Source organism: Myotis davidii, unplaced genomic scaffold, assembly GCF_000327345.1.
Source record: "Myotis davidii unplaced genomic scaffold, ASM32734v1 scaffold173, whole genome shotgun sequence".
Taxonomy (NCBI): domain Eukaryota; kingdom Metazoa; phylum Chordata; class Mammalia; order Chiroptera; family Vespertilionidae; genus Myotis; species Myotis davidii.
In genome coordinates this window covers 2,829,830-2,853,997 of record NW_006286303.1, presented here as the reverse complement: position 1 = coordinate 2,853,997, position 24,168 = coordinate 2,829,830, and the positions used below count along the sequence as shown (strand labels likewise).

At 36.8% G+C, this 24,168-nt stretch overlaps 2 protein-coding genes across 10 annotated transcripts in view; one reads left to right on the top strand and one right to left on the bottom strand.

The window, feature by feature from the left end:
• FIP1L1 (factor interacting with PAPOLA and CPSF1) overlaps positions 1-15,431 on the top strand; it is a 96,607-nt gene extending 81,176 nt beyond the window's left edge. For 7 of the 8 annotated variants that reach the window (XM_006757812.2, XM_006757815.2, XM_006757816.2 and 4 more), the window contains 3 exons: positions 6,512-6,731; positions 12,674-12,811; positions 13,871-14,176. In XM_006757812.2, the coding sequence (XP_006757875.1) occupies positions 6,512-6,731; positions 12,674-12,811; positions 13,871-14,018 (506 nt within the window). In that variant the 3' untranslated portion in view covers positions 14,019-14,176. Of the gene's footprint in view, positions 1-6,511; positions 6,732-12,673; positions 12,812-13,870; positions 14,177-15,321 lie in introns of those variants that run through there. The other variant, XM_006757813.2, reaches the window with a different exon arrangement.
• LNX1 (ligand of numb-protein X 1, E3 ubiquitin protein ligase) overlaps positions 15,009-24,168 on the bottom strand; it is a 111,979-nt gene continuing 102,819 nt past the window's right edge. For both annotated transcript variants that reach the window (XM_015560095.1, XM_006757823.2), the window contains 4 exons: positions 22,860-23,037; positions 20,894-21,122; positions 15,769-15,927; positions 15,009-15,403 (listed from right to left, as the gene is read on the bottom strand). In XM_015560095.1, the coding sequence (XP_015415581.1) occupies positions 15,268-15,403; positions 15,769-15,927; positions 20,894-21,122; positions 22,860-23,037 (702 nt within the window). In that variant the 3' untranslated portion in view covers positions 15,009-15,267. The remainder of the gene's footprint in view (positions 15,404-15,768; positions 15,928-20,893; positions 21,123-22,859; positions 23,038-24,168) is intronic.

Sequence of the window (24,168 nt, the reverse complement as noted above, 5' to 3'; positions counted from 1 at the left end):
GTTTCACTTCAGCACTGCGCCTCCTCTGAGTCTGGGTATGATATTCTCTTTCCTCTTAGTTGTAGAATTTCCACTCAGCCAGCCTTCCTGTGGTTCTGGATGATGTCCGTTCCGTCTTTTAGGTGTATTTTGATTTGGTTGTTCAAGGCAGCAATCTCCGGCGTTAACCTATGCCGCCATCTTGGTTTTCTCCAGGAGTTTTCTTTATCTTGTCAAACAAAGCTTTGGAGTGGAGATTGTGCTTATAAAATAAGACCTAGTTTAATTTTTTTTGAAGGAATATGGAAGAACATAAGCACTTTTAATGGTTTTTAGTTCTTATAGTCTGCTTGGCATTTCTACATAATATCACCTATTTCTTATTTATATAACTTCAGATGTCATGTGTTATCTTTCTACTATGATAAACATGTATCTTGTTTACTTACTATCTCCTTTTCCCCACCAGGGAAATTTTAACATTATTTTTCTTTTTTTATTTGTATACCTACCCTCTTTTTCTTATACCATCAATCACAGCTGTTCATCTTTCTAAGCCTTTACCTCTTCCTCCCTCCCTGCTTTCCAACTTTGGCCAGCTGTACTCCTACTTAAAACATTTATATTCTGTCCTGCAACCAAAATTATCTGTGCCCTGGCAAGTTTTTTATTCTAAAAACTAAACAATAACCTTATTTACATTATTATGACTGTGTGAACAGTGTGTATTGTAGAGATAATTATAATAAGCCACTCAAAGGAGAACATCCAATGGCAAATAAATTAAAATTGTCATGTACTTCATCAACTGTGTAAAGTCATACATTTTAATTGTGGGTTCATATTTGGATCTTGACTTTCTCAACCTTGAGTATATTAAAAAAAATATTTTCCTATGCATAGCTTCCCCCCAAAGTTTTTTTTTTTTTTTTAATCCTTACCTGGGGATATTTTTCTTGTGTTTTTTTTTAGAGGTGGGGCGGGGAGGGAGATAGAGAAACATCACCTTGAGAGAAACATTCTGATTGGTTGCCTCCCATACATGCTCCTGACTGGGGCTGGGGATTGAACCTGCAACTGAGGTACCATGCTCTTGACCAGGAATTGAACCCAAGACTCTTTGCAGGCTGATGCTTTACCCACTAAGCAATACCGGCTAAGGCTCCCTTAAAAGTTTTCAAATTTTGTTTTTTATGTGTACAACCTTAACCCATCTAGAAAATTATTTTTTGCTTATGTTATAGAGTAAAGGGATAATTGTCCGAGTGCTATTTGTTGAATAAGTCCTTCCTGAGGGATCTATAGTGTCATCTCCATTCATGTATCCAGTTTCCATGAATTCTTGAATCCGTTTATTTGCTTTCTAGACTATTCATTTGGTTTATTTAACTACTATCTTATGCTAATAATGCTACACTATCTTACATATAAATTTTATAGTAGCTCTGCTATCTCATTTAGCAGAATGTAGCTTATTCAGCTTCAGAAGTATTCTTGAGCCATTGCTCTTGCATATTCATTTTAGAATCAGTTTTACAAGTTTCATGAAAAGCTGTTGAAATTTTGATTAATAACTGGCAAATATATTATGCTCATTATATGACAAACACTTAACTAATGTAATACTAACAGTCTTACAAAGTAGGCATACTGTTGTTATTTTCACTTTATGAAGGTGGAAGTTGAAGAACAGCCAGATTAAGTCATTTTCCCACTTTCCACAGTAAGTTGCAGAGTCATGATTTGAAACCATGCAGCCTGGCTCTGGAGTCCTTGCTCTTATACCATAGTATTGGAATTCAGTTGATGCTCTAGATCAGTTTGTGTGGAATTCATGCCTTACATCATGATTTCACCTATGAACAAGGCCTCACTCTTCATTTAAAGAGATGTTTTTAATGTGTTTCAGTTATATAATTATCTCTATACACTTGCATTTCTTCAATTAGATTTAGTCATAGGCACCTAAGCTTTTGTTGTTGTAAATGATATATTCATTTGAACTGCGTGTTCTGTTTGCCTATATTTAGAAATAGAATTGGTTTTTGTTTTATTTATGTATATTTCTATGTAAATACAGATATATACAAAAATAAAAAAGATACATATATTGATCATGTAGCCATTTACCTGTTGAACTCTCACTATAATTTGTCAAGTCTCTTCAGACAATAATATCAGCAGGTAATAATTTTGTGCTCCCCTTCCCCTTTAACTTATGTTCTAAGACCTCTATATAAAGAAGTATTGAAAGTGGAATTCTTGTCTTACATCTTTTTTTTTTTTACAGTTTTATAATTTTTACTACTTTAGTGTTAGGTTTTTTATAGAACCCTACATCAGATTAAGGAGAATTCCTTCTAATTTTCCAAGTGCTTTTGAACTCTATGAATATTGATTTTTATCAGCTGCTTTCTGAGATGATTATACTATTCTTTAGTCTATTATTGTGGCAGATTTATAATATTTTTCTAATATTAGGCACTATTTATTTGCTGACATCTAACTTCGTCATGATTAATTCCTTTAAAAAATACTGATTTGTCTAGGATTTTGACATTTAAGTTTATATGTAAGATTGGCCTGTGATTTTCCTTTATTTGTACTATCCTTAACTGGTTTTGGTATTGAGGTTATACAAGCCGCATGGGATAAGTTAGAGAATGGTCTTTTTTGCCTATTCTCTGCAAGTTTATGTAATATTAGAATGGTCTATACTGTATTCTATATAATAAAAGGCCAGCCACCATAAGCGTAATGACCGGAATGACCAGAGACTAGAACCACCAAGGCCCCTTGCAAGGTTGGCCCCAACCCCAAGCATCAGGCAGGCAGGCAGAGTGGTTAGGGGCAATCAGGTAGGAAGACGACCCCTTGCCGGGCTGGCTCCGCCCCCCTGCAAGGCCAGCCAGTGATCCCCACACAGAGGGAGGCCCAGGCCAGCCAAGCCATTGCACCCCACGCCTGTCGCCTGCAGAGGGAGGCCAACAGTGGCAGGGGAGGTGAGGGCAGTGCTGCACAGATGCCAGACAGTGTTAGTGGCGGGGGTGGGACCAGCTGCCTGCAGCTGGGGTAAGGAAAGCCCTGATAGGCCCTGATCTCAGGCCAGGCCTAGGGACTCTACCTGAGGAGTCCTTGATTGTGAGAGGGTGCAGACCGGGCTGAGGAACCCTCCTCCCCCCTCCCCGAGTGCACAAAGTTTCGTGCACCGGGCCTCTAGTAAGCTCATAAAAACTCAGCTGTAAAACAATCAGGTTTTGTGGGAAGGTTTTAAATTAGTGATTTAATATCTTTAATAGTTATAGTATGATTAAGATTATTTTTTATTCTTGAGTCACTTTGGTGATTTAGTTTTAAGAAGTAGACTGAGCTAAGTTTATAAATGTGTTGGTATCAAGTGTATAATAGTTTATGTATTGTTTAATCTCTGCAAGATCTGCAGTTGTGATCCCTTTTTGGTTCTAATATTGTTTATGTGGCATCTTTTTTGTAATCTTGTCAGAGATTGTCGTTTTTTATTTGTCTAGTCTTCAAAAACCAACTTTCTGCTTTTTTAATTGTGTGGTAGTTTTCTGTTTATTTGATTTCTACTTTTATCTTTAGTATCTCCCTTCTATTAGATTATTCTGTGCTGTTCTAAGTTCTTACATTAATTTTCCATATTTTCTTTTTTTGTTTGTTTACTTTTACTATTGACAGTACTATATACAAATGTCTCTCATTTTCCCCTTTCTTTGCCCAACCTGTTCCCTGCCTACCTTTAGCACACTGTTGTCTGTGACCATGGGTTGTGCACCATCTTTTCTAATGTAGTTTCTTAAAGATTAAATTTCTCTCCAGGACAGTTTGCATCTCTTTTTTTATTTACAAAACAAACAAACAAAAAAAAAACACCCAAACATTTTTATTGATTTTGGGAAGGGTGAGGTAGAGAGATATAGAAACATCAATGATGACAGAGAATCATTGATCGGCTGCCTCCTGCACTCCCCACTCTGGGAACCGAACCCGCAGTCTGTGCATGTACCTGACTGGGAATTGAACCTTGACCTCCTAGTTCATAGGTTGATGCTCAATCATTGAGCCATGCCAGCTGAGCTATTTTTAATTTTTAAAAATTTTTGATTCACTCACACCAGGCAGCTACTGTTGTATTGGCTGTTTTTGGTTGTTGTCATTCTTAAAAATATATATATCTTATTGATTTTTTACAGAGAGGAAGAGGGAGAGATAGAGAGTTAGAAACATCGATGAGAGAGAAACATCAATTCAGCTGCCTCCTGCCCATCTTCTACTGGTGATGTGCCCACAACCCAGGTACATGCCCTTGATTGGACTCGAACCTGGGACCCTTTAGTCCACAGGCTGACGCTCTATCCACTGAGCCAAACCGGTTACGGCTATTTTCATTTTTTAAAATTGATTTTAGAGAGAGGAATCTATCTCTGAAGTCAATTCCTAAATGTTTAAAAAAATTTTTTGACACCTTAGTTATCAGAAATGTGTTTTTAATTTGAAATGTATGGAGATTAATTTCCCATAAATTCTGTTTTACTAATTTAAATTGCATGGTGGTCAGAAAACTTGTTTATTTTACTGATCCTCTGAAACTACATAGTATATTTTTATTAATGTTTCATATGTGCTTGAGAAGAATGAGTATCCTGTTGTTTATTATCAACCTTGTTAATAATGTTTTGCTCAAATCTTACATATCTATAGCAATTTTTGCTTAAAGTATCAATAATTGAGAGAAGTATGGTATTCTCCCATAATCATTTTGGATTTTTCTATTTCTACTTGAATTTCTATTATCTCTTACTCTCCAAATATTGAGGCTTTGTTGTTAGATATCTGTAAGTTATATTTGTTCTGTCTTCTTGGTGAGTTACATTTTCATCTTCATGTTGTTATCCTTTCTTTCCCAGGTAATCTATACTAATAAAAGGGTAATATGCTAATTAGACCAGGAGGTTAGGAGCCAGCAGTCCCGAATTGTGAGGGGGATATTCGACTGCTGCTTTTCTAAGTTCTTACATTAATTTTCCATATTTTCTTTTTTTGTTTGTTTACTTTTACTATTGACAGTACTATATACAACCGGCAGTTGTACATCCCTAGAGGGATCCCAGATTGGAGAGGGTGCAGGCTGGGACAACCCCCTCCCTCCCAACCCCATGAACGAATTTCATGTACCGGGCCACTATTCCTATATAATAAAAGGGTAATATGCAAATTAACTGAACGACGGAATGACCGGTTGCAATGACGTGCACTGACCACCAGGGGCAGACGCTCAACACAGGAGCTGCCCCCTGGTGGTCAGTGCGCTTTCACAGAAGCCCTGAGCTGGTGAGTGCAGTGGCGGTGGCGGGAGCCTCTTCCACCTTCGCAGCAGTTCCAAGGATGTCCGACTGACGGCTCCTGGACTGGGAGAGGGTGCAGGTTGGGTTGAGGGACCCCCTCCCCAAGTGCATGAATGTTGTGCACCAGGCCTCTAGTCCTTACTATATGCTTCTGCTTTGTCATTAGTATAGCTACTATTAAGTAGATTGAGGGGTATTATATTTTTTCTTACATCTTTTGCTATTAACCATTTTGTATTTTTATGTCTTATATTCAGAATATAATAGGAATTATTCAAAGTACAAATCCAAAATCTCTGTAACTGATGAATTCAGTCCCTTTTATTTGTGCTGATTGTTGAGCTAATAAACGTATCTCCCAACCCCCATATTATCCAAGTCTTTTTTGAATTAGCAGTTTTTAAAAAATTCTGTTTTTCCCTATATTGTTTTGAAATTATACATTCGGCCCTGACTGGTTTGGCTCAGTGGATAGAGCATCAGCCTGTGGGCTGAAAGGTCCCAAGTTCGATTCCAGTCAAGGGCATGTACCTTGGTTGCGGGCACATCCCCAGTGTGGGGTGTGCAGGAAGCAGCTGATCGATGTTTCTCTCTCATCGATGTTTCTAACTCTCTATCCCTCTCTCTTCCACTCTGTAAAAATCAATAAAACATATTTAAAAAAAAGAAATTATACATTCGTGTGTGTGTGTGTGTGTTACTCTTAAAATGCATTGTACGTCTGTCTTTCGGTGAACTCTGTTGATTATAACATTTGTTCTTTTTTTTATCTATGGATGTCCTTGCTTTTTTCTTATTTTTAAAATATAATTTGTTGAATACATGCTCCTAGGTTGACTATCATTTTCTCTCAATACTTTGAAGATGTCCTAATTTATTCTGGTTTACATTTTTGATAAGGGGAATTGTGTGGTGTATCTATTTCTGGTTACTGTTCACCTTGCAAAATGATTATGTTAAGTCTTTAAGGTTTGTTTCTTCATATTCCCCCAATCTGTGGGTATTCACACTATGACATTTATCTTTTCTAGTTATAAATTAACTTTGCATTATAATCTAATGAAGCACTTTTGGTGGGAATTTTGTCTTTATTTTCTAGTACTTTGTGTTTTTTCTCTTGTTTTTTAAGTACCAAAACTTTTGTTTTGTGTATGTTTTTTCTTTAGTTGCCTTTCCCCACCTTCCTGGTTCTGCTCCCTCATGGCCTAGTCTTGTGGACACCAGCAAGCAGTGGGACTATTACTCAAGGAGAGAGAAAGACCGAGATCGAGACCGAGACCGAGACAGGGACCGAGACCGGGATCGTGATCGAGACAGAGAGAGAGAGCGCACCAGAGAGCGGGAGCGAGAGCGTGATCACAGTCCCACACCGAGTGTTTTCAACAGGTTTGCTGAGTGTGCTGTAGTTTGTGTACATATGTTTAATGTGTACTTTAGAATTTGTATTTGATTATAGGGTGGAAAATTCGATTTAGTTGGGATAGCATTGCTCGAAGAGTATTTAGGATAACCATTTTAAAAGCATCAAGGCTATTTAATTCTTAGGGATTCTCATTACCTAAAGCGATAGTCTTCAAATTTGTTTACTTCTCTCTTAAAAGAATTTTGAAAACTTTGTACCCCGTCACATATCTTGACATCTAAAATGTTTTTTTCATTTTAAAGTTTTAAATACATAGTTGAACAGATTTTTTGGGGGAAGGGGGCAACCCAGTTCAATCCAATTCATTTAGAAATTAAAGTTTCAGTTTTTTCATTTTCTTGGAAGAATACCAAAAGGGTTTTACCAAGACTTGTCAAAAGACTACCAGTTATTTATCTTAATATGCTCAGAGGTTTGGGGAAATTAAAATGCTATTATTACATCTTGGCCAAAACACTCTTTAAAAAAAATTCAACACCTTTATGTCTGTTAAATATTTATTTCTAGCAAATTGCCTATATTCCATTTATGGAAAATAGCTACCATATAACTTAATTGGTAAAAGATAGCTCTCATTGTCAAGTCAGACAGCCAAATCACATTCAGTTCTAGTTGTAAAAAGTCTGGCTTCATTTGCTATTCAGTCAAATGAGTTGATCTGTATTCCATATCCAAGTCTAATTAACAGATTAGCCACACAGCTTACAATAAGATGCTGCCTTTCAACACTGCTTTTCTTAAAAGGGGTTTCTTTTTTTTTTTTTTTTAAGGTTTTACTGGTTCAGGGAAAATTCTTATGACTCCCACCACACTATGATATATATGAAGTTAGAACTCCCATTTTTTACTCCATACTCTGTTCTTAAATGAACAGTGTATAAGATAGGAAAACCTAAACTCCTATAGATGCTTTATGGTTCCTTGAATAAAATAATTCTCACTGGCACTAATATTATAAATTAGATCTGCTTGATGCCATGATGATTTTTATACCCTGAGCCAATGTACCATAGTAAAATTGGTGAAAGGAATGCCTTTCTTTTTTAAAGGGCAGGAGGATGATTTTGAGAGAAGAGGTTAGCTGGAGAAGTGGCATGATGTTTTACATTAGGCAGTTCAGATTTAGGAAAGAGTAAATACGGATGTTGAGGATCTGAAAATTGACTCCCTAAAACGTCTGTGCTATTGGAAAGAATTCATATACTGCTGTGGGGCTGGCATGTACTGCTGACCTAAAGAATAAATTCCTAATTCTTCTTATAATCCACAGTCACAGTCATGTACTTTTCTAGACTTTAGCCCCAGTTCTCTCGCAAGCCAGTGCACCGCATGACTGATTGCTGTTCTGGGAATCCCTCAAAGTTTTATACTTTGTTCATGTTGTTCCTTACCTCTCTGCCTTACAAACTTCTGTTAACTCTTCAAGGTCCTCTGTGAGCTTCTCTGAACCTGAAGGAATTAATTTTGTTCACATGTTCCCTAAACACTTTGTTTCTTTTTTTTTAATTCCTCACCCGAGGATATTTTTCCATTGATTTTTAGGGAGAGTGGAAGAGGGAGAGAAAGACAAAGAGAAACATCGATGAGAGAGAAACACATTCATTGGTTGCCTCCTGCATGTGCCCTGTCCCAAAGCCCAGTCCGGGGAGGTACGTGCCCTTGACCGGAATCGAACCCGGAACCCTTTGGTCCATATCCTGATGCTCTATCCACTGAACCAAACCGGGTAGGGCCACTTTGTTTCTTAGTAAGTCTCTTTAAGGGCATTGACCGCCATTTTTCCTTTCTGTATCCTCAGTACTTTGTACAGTAATGTCTGGCACACAATATGTCAGTAAATAAAATGACATATTTAAGGAGAGGAAGGTGACTACAGTAGAGAAAGAATAATTTTGAAAAACTGTTGGTGAAACTCTTAGGTAGAAGCTCTTTATCACAATCACATCATTAATTTGGGCATCTTATAACATATCAGTCTAGGTACCATCACAATGTAGAATGAAGATAACTTTTTTATACCAACTATTTTTAGAGATAAGATAAATGTAAGATACATAGACAATTTTCTGATTTTGCTGGATGAGATGAAGCAGTATATCAGTTCAGGGTGTGAGGATATGCTTGATTCAAGCAGCATTTGTTTTCTTAGTTTTGGTCATCTAATTATATACTTCTTAATCCAAAAGGTCCTTGGGGATTATCTAGTCTAAATTTCTTCTTATCAGGTGAGAAAATGGAAACATAAAAAAACATATGACAATGGTAGAGCCATAATCTCAAAATGTGATCGAGATCTTAAAATCCTCTCTAGTCTTGAAATTAGGTAGTTTAAAGTTTTTCTCATTTTCCTTATTACTCCCTATGCACTTGATTTTCTCCCCATTTTTAGGGGGCAGGGGCAGAAGGGGGAGTAGCGATTCATTCTTTCATTTATGTAATTGACATTTTCTGAGTCCCTCTTATGTACCAGGCACAGAGCTTTATGCTGAGGATACAGAATTATTCATACACTGCCCTTTTTGATTTAACCATATAATATTGTCAAGGTGACAAAGGCTGGTTAGTTGTTTGAAACTTTCCTAAAGCAGTGTACAGTAAGAAACTGGACAGGATTTATTAATCTTTTTCCTTTCTGTAGTTCCTAATAATATGACTTACGCTTTGTAGGCACCTGATAAAATTTTAAATAAGTAAAGGTATGATACATATTTGTGTGTGTGAGAGTGTATGTTTTGTGTTTCTGTGGTGGGACATGTACTGTTAACTTGAGCCACGTAGGTCAGCATGATTCTCTTAAGTTCAAGAGCATTACTTTCCAGAAAGTTAAGAAGTTTCTAATGTAGTTAAAATACTTGAGATAGCACTATTATCTCTAGAATGTCCATATTCACAAGTTAAGGAGCTTAATGCAAAACTTGATAGGAAAGAAGACTAAAAGAAATGGCTTTGATGGCTTTCCTAGAGCTCATAAATTTTCTTTGCGTAAACATAAATAATACAGTTTATAGAATATTTGAGGCTAAGTTATCTGATTAAATTTTAAACACAGGTGTTACTTAATTTTATTGAAACTAAAGTGTTAATGGTTAAACCACATTTAATATTCAGGTTGCTATGCTGTAGAGCATCAGAAGTCAGTGTTTACCTAAATCTGACTAAAAGTTCAAGGCAGGAGGTGGAGGAATTTTGTGTTGTTTTGAATTATCCCAGGAGTAAAGTGTTCTCTGGAAAATTCAAGTGAAGTGTAAGTAAAGACCTTTTTTTTTTTTTTTTTTTTTTTTTTTATAAATATTTTTTTTTTGGTAGCATTTTTTTTTTTTTTTTTTTTTTTTTTTTGAAGACTGACATTTTTGCGATATGGCATGTAGTTTGTGTTGTGTCACAAATTACAGGGTCATTGTTTTGAAAATTACAGACCAGTTTCAACATCTGGTCTTGAGGCCACTTAATTGTGGGCTAGAATGAAGTCTGTTCGTTCAAGGGTATTTGAATGAACTCTAATGATTTCCAGACCCAGAGAAACTTGTGCAGCAGCTGCTTATCAAAGAAGGGGCTAGAAGGAGGGATCTTTATATTTCATGGATGAGACCAAATCTTTTATCATCTGTGGAAAGTTTCCCATCATATGGCTGCCTTCAGTATCTTAAAAGGCCTCAAAGCTGTGAAGAATTGGTGCCAGGGTGAGAAGGTTACAGATGACAAATTACGAGATAATTGACTGTTTTAATGTAAATCCAGTTGGAATCATTTCAAAGACAGCCTCATTTTTAAAGAGGATAATATTTACTACTATATTCATTTGTCCTGGTGTGGGCTAATTATTCTTCTTCAGAAAAAATTAATTATTACAGGATCAGTCACCTTTACAAAAAAAAAAAAGGTTCTACTTCTAAAAAATTTAACATTAAATTTACTGAAGATGGTGAGTCTGTATATCAGCTGCCATTTATTGAGGGCCTTCTCTTGTACCAAGCACTTACAAATGCTATTGCCAGTTCCACAACAACCCTGAAAGAGATTGTTGCCAATTTTACAGGTGAGAGAACAGATGGATGCCGAGCGAGGTTGGTTAACTTACCCTAGGTCACACATTTAGTAAGTAGTAGAATCAAGATATGATCCTGGGCCTACTCTGCCTGTACTCCTCCTACTCCTCTACACTGTCTATCATGGCACATTGCCTTTTAGGTGACATGCTTCCACTTTCCAAATACAAAGTGCATATTTATGGTTAGGGAAAAAGTGTGTATGTACACAAAAATATATATATATACTATTTTCTTGTTTGGGGTGGGGGTGGCCTGGAGAGGGTTAAGGGGGGGAAAGGAGGACATATGTAATACTTTCAACAATAAAGATTTTTTAAAAATGGTTTAAAAATGTAATGTATGGAAGTAATAACAACTTGGTCAGCAATATCTCTTGCATTAGGCACAGCACTACAGACTCATTACTTTTGCTAAGAAACCACAGACTGATTTGTTCTTTTATATGGCTTATATGTTCACCTTATTCTGTCTCCTATTGCTCCTACTCAGATCACTCCAACTCCTTGATGCTTTAAACATTAATTTAATAATTTGTATATATTTCTAGAAACCAAGGCTCTTCAGCACACAGAGCTCTAGAAGACATTTTTATTCCTTCTAAGTGAGTTTACCGATATTAGGTTGTGGAAAGTATTGACTTCTATGCTGAACAAAAATCAAGAAAAAAAGACTTAAAGGATTAGGAGAAAGGAGGAGAGAAGGATGTAAGTGAAAGGATATGAAAAGAAGACTGGGCTAGGGAGGTAAAGAAAGACTAGCCATCACTCAGTTTTATCAGTTCATTCTATCAAGAGTCAGAAAATGGAGGTGCAGCTTTAAGTTTTTGCATTAACCATATTGAATCTCTTCTTCTCACCACACATATACATAGTATTAAGTAATTGGGATGTCAGAATGCAAGTAAGTTTACAAACAGCTTTTTGCGTGCATTTTGTGTGGATATTGTAGAAGTTGCTTCCCGTATGCACCCTGACGGGATCAAACCCACAACCTGGGTATGTGCCCTGACCGGGAATTGAACCTGTGACCTTTCAACCTGTATGGGACGAGTCTCCAGCCAGCTGAGCCACTGGCTAAGGCTGTTCATTTGTATACTGCTTTATTAGATGAATATACTCTTTATGTGGTTGAAGAACCTTTATCTACTTTCTACTCTGTAGTCATTGTGAGCCAAATATTTAAAATACGTTTTTAGAATCCTGTGTGCCCAAGATTTTATAAGAAATATAAGAATTTTGGTTTGCCAGGGCCGGTTTGGCTCAGTGGATAGAGCGTTGGCCTGTGGACTGAGGGGTCCCAGGTTTGATTAGGGTCAAGGGCATGTGCCTGGGTTGCAGACACATCCCCAGTCGGGGATGTGTGGGAGGCAGCTGATCGATGTTTCTCTCTCATCCATGTTTCTGGCTATCTCTCTCCCTTCCTCTCTGTAAAAAGTCAATAAAAAATACTTTTAAAAAAAGAATTTTGGTTTGAGATCTGAAATAGACAAACATGCTTTTAATTCTAAGAGGAGGAAAAGAAAACTGATTAAAATGTAAATGAGTTACAGCTCCCAGTTTTTTGAAGAAAAACAGCATTGTTTTATAAAATTTCTACTTTATAACAATTATGAAAGCACAGAACAAAACTGGTTCCTTAAAATGATATGTAATTTTATATTTTGTGTTCTTGTATTAGATATAGTACTAATTTGGGAATGGCATTATTTCCCTCTCAGTTCAAACATTTTGCATCTATTCTCTGTAAGATGCTAACGTGGGGGCTTCTGTTTTGCACTCAGGTCACATCTCTTCTTTTAGAGTTTAGAATCGTATGAACAGTCCAGTTAATAAAAGTTGTTTCTATTCCAATTTCAGTGATGAAGAACGATACAGATATAGGGAGTATGCAGAAAGAGGCTACGAGCGTCATAGAGCAAGTCGAGAGAAAGAAGAACGACATAGAGAAAGACGACACAGAGAGAAAGAGGAAACCAGACACAAGTCATCTCGAAGGTCTGTCCTTTAATAAAATAGTGAATCACTTTGAAGTTGAGAAATTGATTTGACTTCAGAAAGTAAGAGCAAATATTTCCCAATAACCAGTAGAGCATATGTATTCCTAATTGGAAGATTAAGAATAATCTGTTGAAATAGTTGGTTCCTTTTATGCTTCAACAAAGATTTTTAAATCTGACAAGACTGTATTTAATACAAGTAAACCAAAATTATGATGGAATATGAGAGAATTCAGCTTATTACATTATCTTGTTAGGAGGGGGGAATTTGGCATATGAACCAGACTTTAATAGTAAATATTATTAAAGCAGTTTAATCAAAGAAAGTTCATGCCCTTGTAGTCTCAAAAACAACAATAGCATGCACACATAGATGTTAAATTTCAATGCCTATCATTTACCTAAAACCAACCCTAGAAAGTATTTCTGAGTTAGTGCTTCAGTTTCTCATCTATAATTTGGTTTTCAGAATAAAGTATATGGGCCCTAGAAATCTGGGATGATATTGGTGAAGATGAACCTGTAATCCTATATAATAAAAGGCTAATATGCAAATTGATCAAACGCCAGAATGACCAGTCACTATGATGTGCACTGATCACCAGGGGGCAGATGCTCAACTCAGGAGCTTCCACCTGGTGGTCAGTTTGCTCCCACAGGGGAAGCACTGCTCAGCCAGAAGCCCTGAGCTGGGCTCAGAGCTGGTGAGCGTAGAGGTGGTGGTGGGAACCTCTCCTGCCTTTGTGGCAACATTAAGGATGTCCGACTGACAGCTTAGGCCTGCTCCCCTGAGGGCTCCCAGATTGCAATAGGGCGTAGGCCAGGCTGAGGCGCGTGCGCGCCCTACCCCCCTTAGGCCTGCTCTGCACAAATTTTGTGCACCGAGCCTCTAGTGTAAATATAATCTCAGCATAAAAGTTGCCAAAAAAAAAACACCCAAAAAACTGGCTAATGGATTAAATCTTTTAACACCCAGAATTTAGGCAAAGTGGATTGATTTTTGTCATCACTTGTATACTTAAACATTTTTAAGAACACACTTTTTTTTTCTTTTTAGTAATAGTAGACGTCGCCATGAAAGTGAAGAAGGAGACAGTCACAGGAGACACAAGCACAAAAAATCAAAAAGAAGCAAAGAAGGAAAAGAAGCTGGCAGTGAGCCTGCCCCTGAACAGGAGAGCACCGAGGCTGCACCTGCAGAATAGGCCTGGTATAACCTTTTGTGTATATTAGTCCCAGAAATAGATACCACAAATCTTGTTTATTTTTCTGGATAATGTTTAAGAAATTTACCTTTAATCTTCTGTTAGTATAAAAGCTTTTTTCCCAAAATAAATGCGAATTTTTCATGTTAAGTTAAAAATCTTTTTTTTGTAATATTTAAAAAATAAGATTGCAATGATTTTATATCCAAGAAAGTATGTAAATGAGTCACTCATCAGGGAATTTAAAGAACTGTGTTCAGCTGTGTACATACCAGTATCTGATAAAGGTCAGGGTTCCACCTTGGCTAACATTTCCTGAGTTAATCAAATATTAGTCTCTCAAGATGTTTCTCTGCAAAAGGCATCAAAGGGCACCCCTGAGTCTTGAGAGTAGTCTTTTATCAATACTGCTGTGGCACTGTTGCTTAGCATATTAAAGAACTCATACAGTTTTGATACCACAACTTTTTGATAGCAGATTTTCAGTGTTCTAAATTGGGTTCATGGTGAAATTGAATGGGGAACTTCTATATGTAAAAGAATGAATCTAATGGTATTTGGGAGGCCTCTGAAGTAACATAATTGTAGTTTCTAGCAGGCACTGGACACTCATCACAATTTTGAATTCCCTCATGGCCATCTATCTGAGGCTGGTTTGGCTTTTCTTGATTTTCCCAAGGCTCATTGGTTGAACAGCATGCAGATTTTTTTCAATTGTGAATAAAAAAATAAGTGACAAGAGCTTTAGTTGTTTCCTATTAAATCTAAGAAAAAAACAAGTTTATAATTCTGTGAGTAAATAGTCATAATAGAAATAAATTTAGTATTACAAACTTAAAGACAACTATAATATTTTAAAAAATATTTATTTCTTGATGAAAGGAACATTTTTCAGTAATGCACTTTTAAAATCATTTGGCTGTAAGTTATTTTTAAAATACTCAAATTTTTAATTTTATGGTTCGAAGTCATTCGAGAGCATACAAACCATTTCAGCTGTTTAAGAGCTTTTTATTAAATAGAAAAATATAAACGTAAACGTAGAGTGATGCAAAATCCTCCACACTGAATAAAAACTATTAGTGATGTTTGTTTTGAGAATTATATTTTCTGAGGTGTAATTGGCTTTCATTAGATCATAATTTTGCTGATACTAAAGTTCACATTTTTATAATGTATCCTTTAAATACAAAAATTGACAAGATAAATATATTGTTTCAACTTTGCAGTTTTCTGTGACCCATCAATTCTATAAAAAAGTGCCAGGCCAAGAAACAATAGTGAGAGTGATTTTCCCTTTAAGTTCTTTTAGCATCCTTGCCAAGCAAGCATGTATCATTCCTGATGTGCTTCTACCATTGACAGCAAGAAGAATGTCACCACATCTAAAAAAATAAAAAGGTATATGATTAATATTTTGATCCATAGCTAAAGTTAATTCAAGTTTAATTGGAGGTCCTAATTTCTGCTATATCTGTCAATTTTAATTATATTACTTCTCCCTCACTTCTGCAAACTCTAAAATCAGCTTGCGTTAGAAGGGATTCATAAGCAAGTTGCTATATGGGACCAAGTAACTAATCATTTTGGATTTCTTAGAAATTGCATGCTACATAAATGTGTTTAATTTCCCACCAATATGAAAGGTATAATAAATACATGCCTTTTTTTCAAGAAGGGCCATGCTTTTTTATGCATAAAACAAAGTATTTGAATATAAATTTTTTGTTAAAATAGTTGTTATTGTTACCTAATTCTTCCATCATTATATGCTGGTGTTCCTTCAACAATGGATTTGATAAAAAAAGGTTTGTTCCCATTGTATTCTTCATAACCTCCTACAATGCAGAAGCCCAGACTTCCAGCTGTGCTTCTTCGTAATACAACATCTTTGCAGTTGTACAGGTACCTGCAATAGAATGTAATCAATATATAAGCAGTTAAGTTGAACTCAGTTAATAATTACTGTGATTCATCTTCCATTTTCTTTTTTGATTTTATTTTTTAGAATAGCACTAGATGGGTCTCACTCAAAATTGACCTTTGTGCTGTTAGCTTGCTTTTTCTTATTGAACTTCTGTTTTCCATCGTTAAACACACTTTAAAAAATGACACCATTTATTTGTTTTGTTTATATGTCTACTGGGAAAGATAATAATTGATTTAATGCCTTAATTAAAAAGTTGGATATGCATAAATCCTTATTGGTGAACCAAATTCAAGCATACTTGTAGATTTAAAAAAAAAATTTTTTTTAATTGATCTCAGAGAGAGAGGGAGAAACATAAATCGGTTTCCAACTGCACGCTTCCTCACTGGGGATTGAACCCACAACCTGGGTATGTGCCTGACTGGGAATCCAACCCCACCACCTTCTGGTGTACAGGACAATGCTCCAGCCAACTGAGCCACAAGGCAAAATTCTTTGAATAAATGATTATTCTCAATTAAAAAAATTCAAACCTACCCTAATTAATGCATTTGTTGAAATTTGGACTTTTGAAAAAATACCTGTTTATATGTATGTAGTTCTACATGTTTAATAAAGATTAGAGACATTTTAAGAAGGCATAAAATGAATGGAAATTGTATATTTAAAGATTATAAGAATGATTCATAATGGAGGATAGAAAACTGGCAGTAAATGGAATAGCAAGTTATAAAAAGAATGGGAAAAGGGAAGGAGAGACCAGAGGTCTTCTGTTAATGAGTAGAATTTTCAGCTCAATTAGAAATATAGATTGAAGAAATGATTTCTTTTACTATTCTGTGGTAGTTGGATGCTTGTTAACATAGGTGCAGGCTAAAGTGCAAACTGTATTACAGTTAGGATAGAAGGTCTATGTCAGGAGCTGGATTTGACTGTAAAAATCCCCGAGGCCAGAAACTGGTTTGAAAGAAAATGAACATTTTCATGTTGACCAAAAAGAAAAAAATCAAGATACTGGTTTGTTTATAAGCTGTACCTTAAAATATTAACTGCATTTTGAAAAACCAATAAAAAGTCTCGTGAAATGTTTTAAGTGATGACATTGGTCAGTAACATTTGTTAAACTGTAATTTTCATTTTAAATATGAGCTTTTTTCCTATTTTGAACTCATTCAAAGATTAATTGAAGAGTTTGCAAAGTATAAAGAATAGCAAGGAGTTTGGTAATTTTTCTAAATAAGAAAATTACGGTTACCTCAAGTAACAGACTGTTAAAAGGAGTTGATAAATATGAAGTTGGTTGCTACTATTTTTTGTTCTTTCACTAGCTGTTCCTTCAAGGGCTCCACTTTTCTGTGGACCTCAATATTTCACTGAACCCCTATATTCCTAAAGTGTGGTTCTCAAATTATGTGCCTTTCAGGGTCTAGAGATAGTTCATATTTTTGTCATAATAGTATGATCTTTGCTTTTTCACTCATTTTCTTATGAGCATACAGTGGCATTTTTTCCAGAGAACACATGACAGGTGATCTGGCAGCAGATAGAATGCAGAATTAGATATGAGTCCACTTATCTTCTATTAAGCCAAATGTTAAAGAGGTTTGCAAAAAAAATACACAATGCCAGTCTTCTCAATAACTTTTTAAAATACATGTTAACATAATGGGGTGTATTATTTTAAATAAGTAAAAAATTATATTAATTCATAAGGTAAATATCATTAGATATAACTTATTTAACAAAAGTTCTTTGGGATCATCAATACTTTATAAATCTGTATAGGAGTCTTAAGACAAAAACTTGGGGAATTACTGCTCTAGATGTGTTTCTCAAACTTGGAAGTCCCACTGGTATCTCAGACTCAAAATGTTCGAAACAATATTTCCTCATTCTTCCTTACTATGATAAAATAACTGCATTGATGTCCCCAAGTGGCTACCCTATGCTCGTGTGCCCAGTTATATAACTGTGGTGTCTTCCTATTCTGATTCTGGACTCAGCCATAAGAGCAACAGTGGGATTTTTGCCACCACCAGTCAAATCTTAGATACATAAGTATGGCCAGCCAAGATCAATCAAGCCTAGCCTGAATCAGCTGACCCCCACAGACTTGTGAACTAAATATTAAATAAATATGGTTACTTGTTAACTGAGGTTTTGCAGCATGATTGTGAAAATGCATAATTGATATGCCTACTCCTATTTTAGTTGCAAATTCCATCTTAAAACTCAGTCACTATATATGAAAGAGAACTTCCAAAGGCAGTGAGAGTCAAAGAAGGATGTTAGAAGAGGGAGTGCCCATAGCTAGAGAGTGCAGTCCTAGCTGGTAGAGCCCTAGTGAGTGGGGGGGCCATAGCGAGTGGTCCACTGATAGGCAAAACATGCATCCACTGGGGACACCGAAGTAGGCAGGCTGACTGTTAGCAGGCGTTCCCTGGGCCCAGTGTGGCAGAGAAGAAGGGCATAAGTGAGGTAATAACCCAAACAGACAACCCATGTGGACAGGAAGTAGCCTGCCAGTGTGGTAGGATAAAGAATCAGCGGAGACACTACAAAAGTGGGAAGGTAACAGTAATAACAGTAACAGACAAAACCACTCACCAGAAAAATGCTGTAGAAAAATGAAGTTTTAACAGCCATATTAATGTGAATTTAAACTATTGAAATAATTATCAATAAGAGATCAAGGAAGATATGAGAGAATAAACTGATAGAAGAAGTGAAAAAATATAAAAACAAAGATATACTATTGAAAAACGCAAGGGATATGAAGGACAGATTAAAATAAGCAAAGAAAACAATGGAAATAAACAGTTGATAGGAATTCAAGAGAAAATGAAACACGAGACTTCAAATACATATCTGGATTCCCTGAAAAGAAGAATCCAAATAACAAGTTATTTCGAACATTAGGTGAAAAGACCAAGCCACACACAGGTGGGAAGAAATGAGGTCACACTTCTCTACCCCACAGTTCCATGCTACTTAACAGTGATGCAGTGCCTCCAAAGTCAGAGTGTGATCGATAATACTAGTATATCCAGGCAAACTGCCATCTGGTTGTACAAACGCACCTTAATGGAACCAGTTCCTATAGTAGGTGCTGTCACTGTACAGTCTGAATTTTTATTGTTTTTTTGATATCTACTGATATGTTACCTAGGGTATATTAGATTTTAAAAAACCAGTACATAATAGTGTATATGATAATACTATGTGTATGTACAGTTATACCTGCTTTTGCAAATAAATAACCATGCCCATTCATTTACATTTTGTCCATGGCTACTTTCATGCTAACACAGGACTGAATAGTTGCAACAGAGACAGTATGATCCACAAAGCCTAAACTCTGACGCTTTTCAGAAGAAGTTTGCCATCCCCTGACACACATACTCCCTGGGCAAATACACAAGGAATTGGTGACAGATTATGATCTGAGAGAACTGGGATGGGAGACTCAACCTTTCACACTATACCCATTGGTGCCCTCTGAATTTTGTACTGTGCTTATTAAATTACTACTAGGTGAGAAGGAGATGGAGGAAGATAAGCATTGCCAGGGTGGCTGAAAACCAGTGGTGTCTACTGGCACTATTTTCACAGTGCCCTTCTCTTAAAGGAAATGAGCAAAATCCCAGGTGCCTGCCCACGGCCAAGTAAAAGGGGAAAAGAAAGCCATTCACTTGGTCGTATTTGGAGTAAAAAGTTTCTTATATTTGTCCCATCTTGTGTGAACCTTGATTACTTAACAGAATAGCTTTGAAGCACAAAAAGTGATCTATTTTTCTCAAACAATAGAAGTAATAACCTCTTCCACCTAGGCTCAGTTCTAAATGTTTAAAGATTTTAAACTGCCTCAACACTCAGTTTTCAGCTGTTTAAAAATGTACTCATTTAAATTTATCAATTACTGAAGGCTCAGAAATGAATCTAGGACAGTTTGTATTTGAGTCAGGGATGTTTTATAAACCTCATTTTAAAATTAAAAAAAAAAAAAGACCTATCTCCACCCTCAAGAAAAATGTACTAAAACCAAACATCCTGCTCTCATTCATTTAATTCTAGCCAGCAAATCATCTTCAGTGACTCCAGTATTTAACATTTAAATCATTCATTTGGAATTCGTAAGAATCTTCTGAAAGCCCCGAGTTAATGTTTGTGTTGTAGATGAACAAAACCCAATTTATCTGCCCTCTGAATATTTAATTTGTTTACAGTCACTTAGCAAGGCTACCCCCAAATCCTTTCCTGAAGTGTCTATGAGACAAACAGCTATACTGTAAGATTCTAGTTACAGCTTATTAAAGTGACAAGCCTGCTGCTTCCTGAAGTTATGTGCAAGAACTCACAAGAGTAGGTACTGGGAGAGAAGATGAGAGATGCGTTCTCAGCACACACATAAGCATAGGTGAAGGCCACGTGTTCTGTGCTGCTTTAGGTTTAGCGGGGGCACCCGAGCTAGAGGTAAAGCCATGGATGGGAGTCACCCTCCATGCAAGATCCTAGTGCTGTACAGCTAGCAGATTCAGGAGAGGCGAACCTGCCCCTACTTGAGTGAACACCCTGGATTTCAGCATCCTCTCCCTGTCAGCTGAGCTCCGTGTTGCAAGAAAACGGAAACGACTCTTTTCGTGGCAGACCTGTGAGCGCCTCATGATGAATGCCTAATAATGTTTCCACATCCAGGCTTTTGTCCCTGCCCTATGGTTTCTGCCTGCATTTCCAGCTACAATTATTTCAAATAGCCCCACAACCAAGCCAGGGGTTCATTAAGATGCTAGTGCCATGAGTCAGCCCAAGAAAGTGAAAGAATGATGTGTGTGTGTGTGTGTGTGTGTGTGTGTGTGTGTGTGTGTGTGTGTATAATTTTACCATTCTTTTATATATATAGTTGTTTCCTCCCACACCTCCCCAAGGATGTCACATTGGGACTCACCGTGGTAATTCCAGCCACATGACCCAGGAGGGGGACCAGTCACCGGGCGGGGCCATGTTGTGGTTGGAGTCCAGGGCTGCTGGGCTGTTGCCTTCTTCCTGGGACTCACATTGTTTGACTTCCAAAGCTTTAAGAACCATTGAGGAGGATGTGCTTTTCAATAATGCCACGGCCTTGTTCCGGCTGACCTCTGTTAGTTCAACCCCATTCACATTCAACAAAATGTCACCTAGTGATCAGAGAAGCAGAAGCCATCCTTAGTGCAATAGGACCTTCTGCTTATAGTACAAAGGGGCAGGGACTGACTGACGGATGCGGTGAATAGTGAGGGTGGGGCACATGTCAGCCTCTTGAATTGACATGAGGCTGGATTCTCATATAGCAAATGGTGAATTGTGTGCATTCTCTAAGGTGTTGGTAAGTTGTGTTTAGAGGTTTCTAAAGCATACCCATTGGTGTTTGGCTCTTGTCATTAAAACAAAAAAAGGGAGGGAGGAGGAATAGCCTCATTTACCATTTAATCAAAGAAAATATATTTTCACTCCTTTTTTGTTTTATGTTTTTAGCACAAAGGGAGAGCACTTGGCAAAAGCTTTCAGCACCTGCACAGAGCCTAGCATATGATAGGTACCTAATTACACATGATTTGAATGAATAAATAAGGAACTACCTCTGAGAGTATCTGGCATGGAGTCAACAGCAGTTAAGAAAAATGGGCCCTGGAACTGTGTTCTCAAAGAGGTGGAAAGAAGTTAACATTTCTATCGATTGTACAGGTGCTAAGAACCAGCATTGGATAAGCACCTACTATGTGCTGGACCATTTCCATACATATCCTATAATCTGCTCATGTTCTCTCTCAAGTCACTTCCTGGTTGACCTCATTATTCTGCACCCAGGTGCTTGGATGAAAAAGAAAAGCAAGAGAAACTAAAATACATATTTCCTCTGCCTCCATTTTCTGTTCTTTTATCTCCTGATTTTCTACCTCCTTTGAATAGCTTTTTTATATAGAATAACCACAGCAAGAGTAAAAAATAGGGGAAAGATGGGAAAGGCCCTGAGTCCTTCCTGACCCCAAAGGAACATCGTTAGGTTGGCTGACTGAATCCCTTAACGTGCCATCCCCCCTGGCTCCACAGACTAACTGTACTTCAGAAACTTTACATGTTATCTCTTGACTCTGAATCCTTAAATAACATAACTGCCCAACCATCTGAGTTACCCCTTCATCTAGGGCAGAGTTATATTATCCCAAATTCTATAGGCTGACTCAGAGGAAGTTCACATTTCAGTAAAAATGGAAGAAACTGTAGCCCAGATTTTTCAAGTGATTCATTCCTGATAGCTGAGTCAACATTTTGGAAATAACACCCATTTCATTCATGAATATCAGGATTTTTTCCTTCATGTGCATTGACGATATTATTAAGGATACACATTTGACATTTTCATTTCAGAAGTCCAGAACACACAAGATTAAAGTAACAAAACACTTTTCACCAGTGGAAAAGTACCTATGGCATGGTACTTTCACTTAATATTCAATCAAAGTCTATCCAATTACTTCCCCTATACAGCTCATAAAATTGAATAATTCATGAATAGTTTCATCACTGGATAAATCCAGCAAAGACTCGCTTAGAATAAATGGAACAAAATTATGCCATTTAACCAAGGCAACTTGCTCGTAACTAGCATTTTCCTATTAATTCTTGGCATAGTTTTCCGTACTTGCTTTACTAGCAAGCAAGGTGGCGCCCACATCAATCCACTTGAACGAAGGAGGGTTGAAACCCAGTCTGGCAACTACACTCAAACTATTCATGGTCAATGGGTAACAGATGTCCCAGCCAGATCACCCTCACATTTGCTTGTTAAATCTGGAAACAGTTACCTCACCTAGCAAGCTGCTAATTCCTCTTAACACTGCTGCCCCAGAACCTTAAATTTCTTTAATTTTTACCTGTTTTTATTCTTCCATCTCTGCTTATGACTCCTCCGGGTTCAACACTGATGACGTAGATAGGCAAATCCCACTCACTGTGAGATGCTCCCCCTGAAACAGTCATCCCGAGGGATTCGTTGGGGTCTTTTCGGACACTAACCACCTTCTCAAGACAAGTGACTGCAAGAGGGAGGTGCTAAAGGCACAGACAGAAAAATAAACATGGGTTTGCATTTCCTACATACGAAATGGCACAAATATATGATAGTGGTATTTGTTCTCACAGAGAAAGACACACATAGAACCCTTGCTTTGCCATCCCCCACCCTCTAGGGCAGAGTTATATTATCCCAAATTCTATAGGCTGACTCAGAGGAAGTTCACATTTCAGTAAAAATGGAAGAAACTGTAGCCCAGATTTTTCAAGTGATTCATTCCTGATAGCTGAGTCAACATTTTGGAAATAACACCCATTTCATTCATGAATATCAGGATTTTTTCCTCAGTTACAAAAGTACCAAATTTTAAATAATAGTGCCAGTTAACTTTATGCAGGTATCAATTATAGAAATTCTCAATATAATGGATTTCATATATATGACTCTTAAAAATTCACCAATATCTAGGTTTCTCCCAATTAGCATCTTCACGCTTTAGTATTTCTAAATAATATGCAGTCAGTTGTACTTTTTCATTTTGTTACATAAAATATATATAATATAAAAATATAGTATACGCAATTGTATAGTATACACTGTGGGTCAACTTTTGAAAAGCAAATTAATTAAAAGAACTTATTTTGATTTAATAGCACTAGATGAAAACCATGCAAAGCTATATGCAGCATTATCTTGAAGCAATTATGTAGAGAAGGTCAAGGGCACTGCTTATCAATGAATCCATATCAATGTATACTTTTCCAAAAATGTATTCTCCCTGCTGGTGCAGTGATCTAGGCAGCGGTCACCAACCGGTGGTCCGCGGATCACTGGTGGTTCATGAGGTCCGAAAGGTTGGTGATTGCTGAATTCTAGGGGACTAAGATTGTGGACATGTGCACTGCAAATAAATATAACACTTGGTCAAACCTCAAAGAAGTATCTGGCTCAAAGCATAGCTATAGTTGTACCTACGGAAGGAACATTTAAAAGCACATCTGACTAAAAAAAAAAAAAAATCAAGGTACAAATTAAGTGTAAGTGTACTAGCTCTTTTTTAAAAAAGAAGAAAAATGATTTGTATTACTATTTGCATTTCTATAAAGAAACTGGGAGAAAAATTGGTTTCCTGGGGGTAGGTGGAACAGGGACTTCTTAACATATCCTTT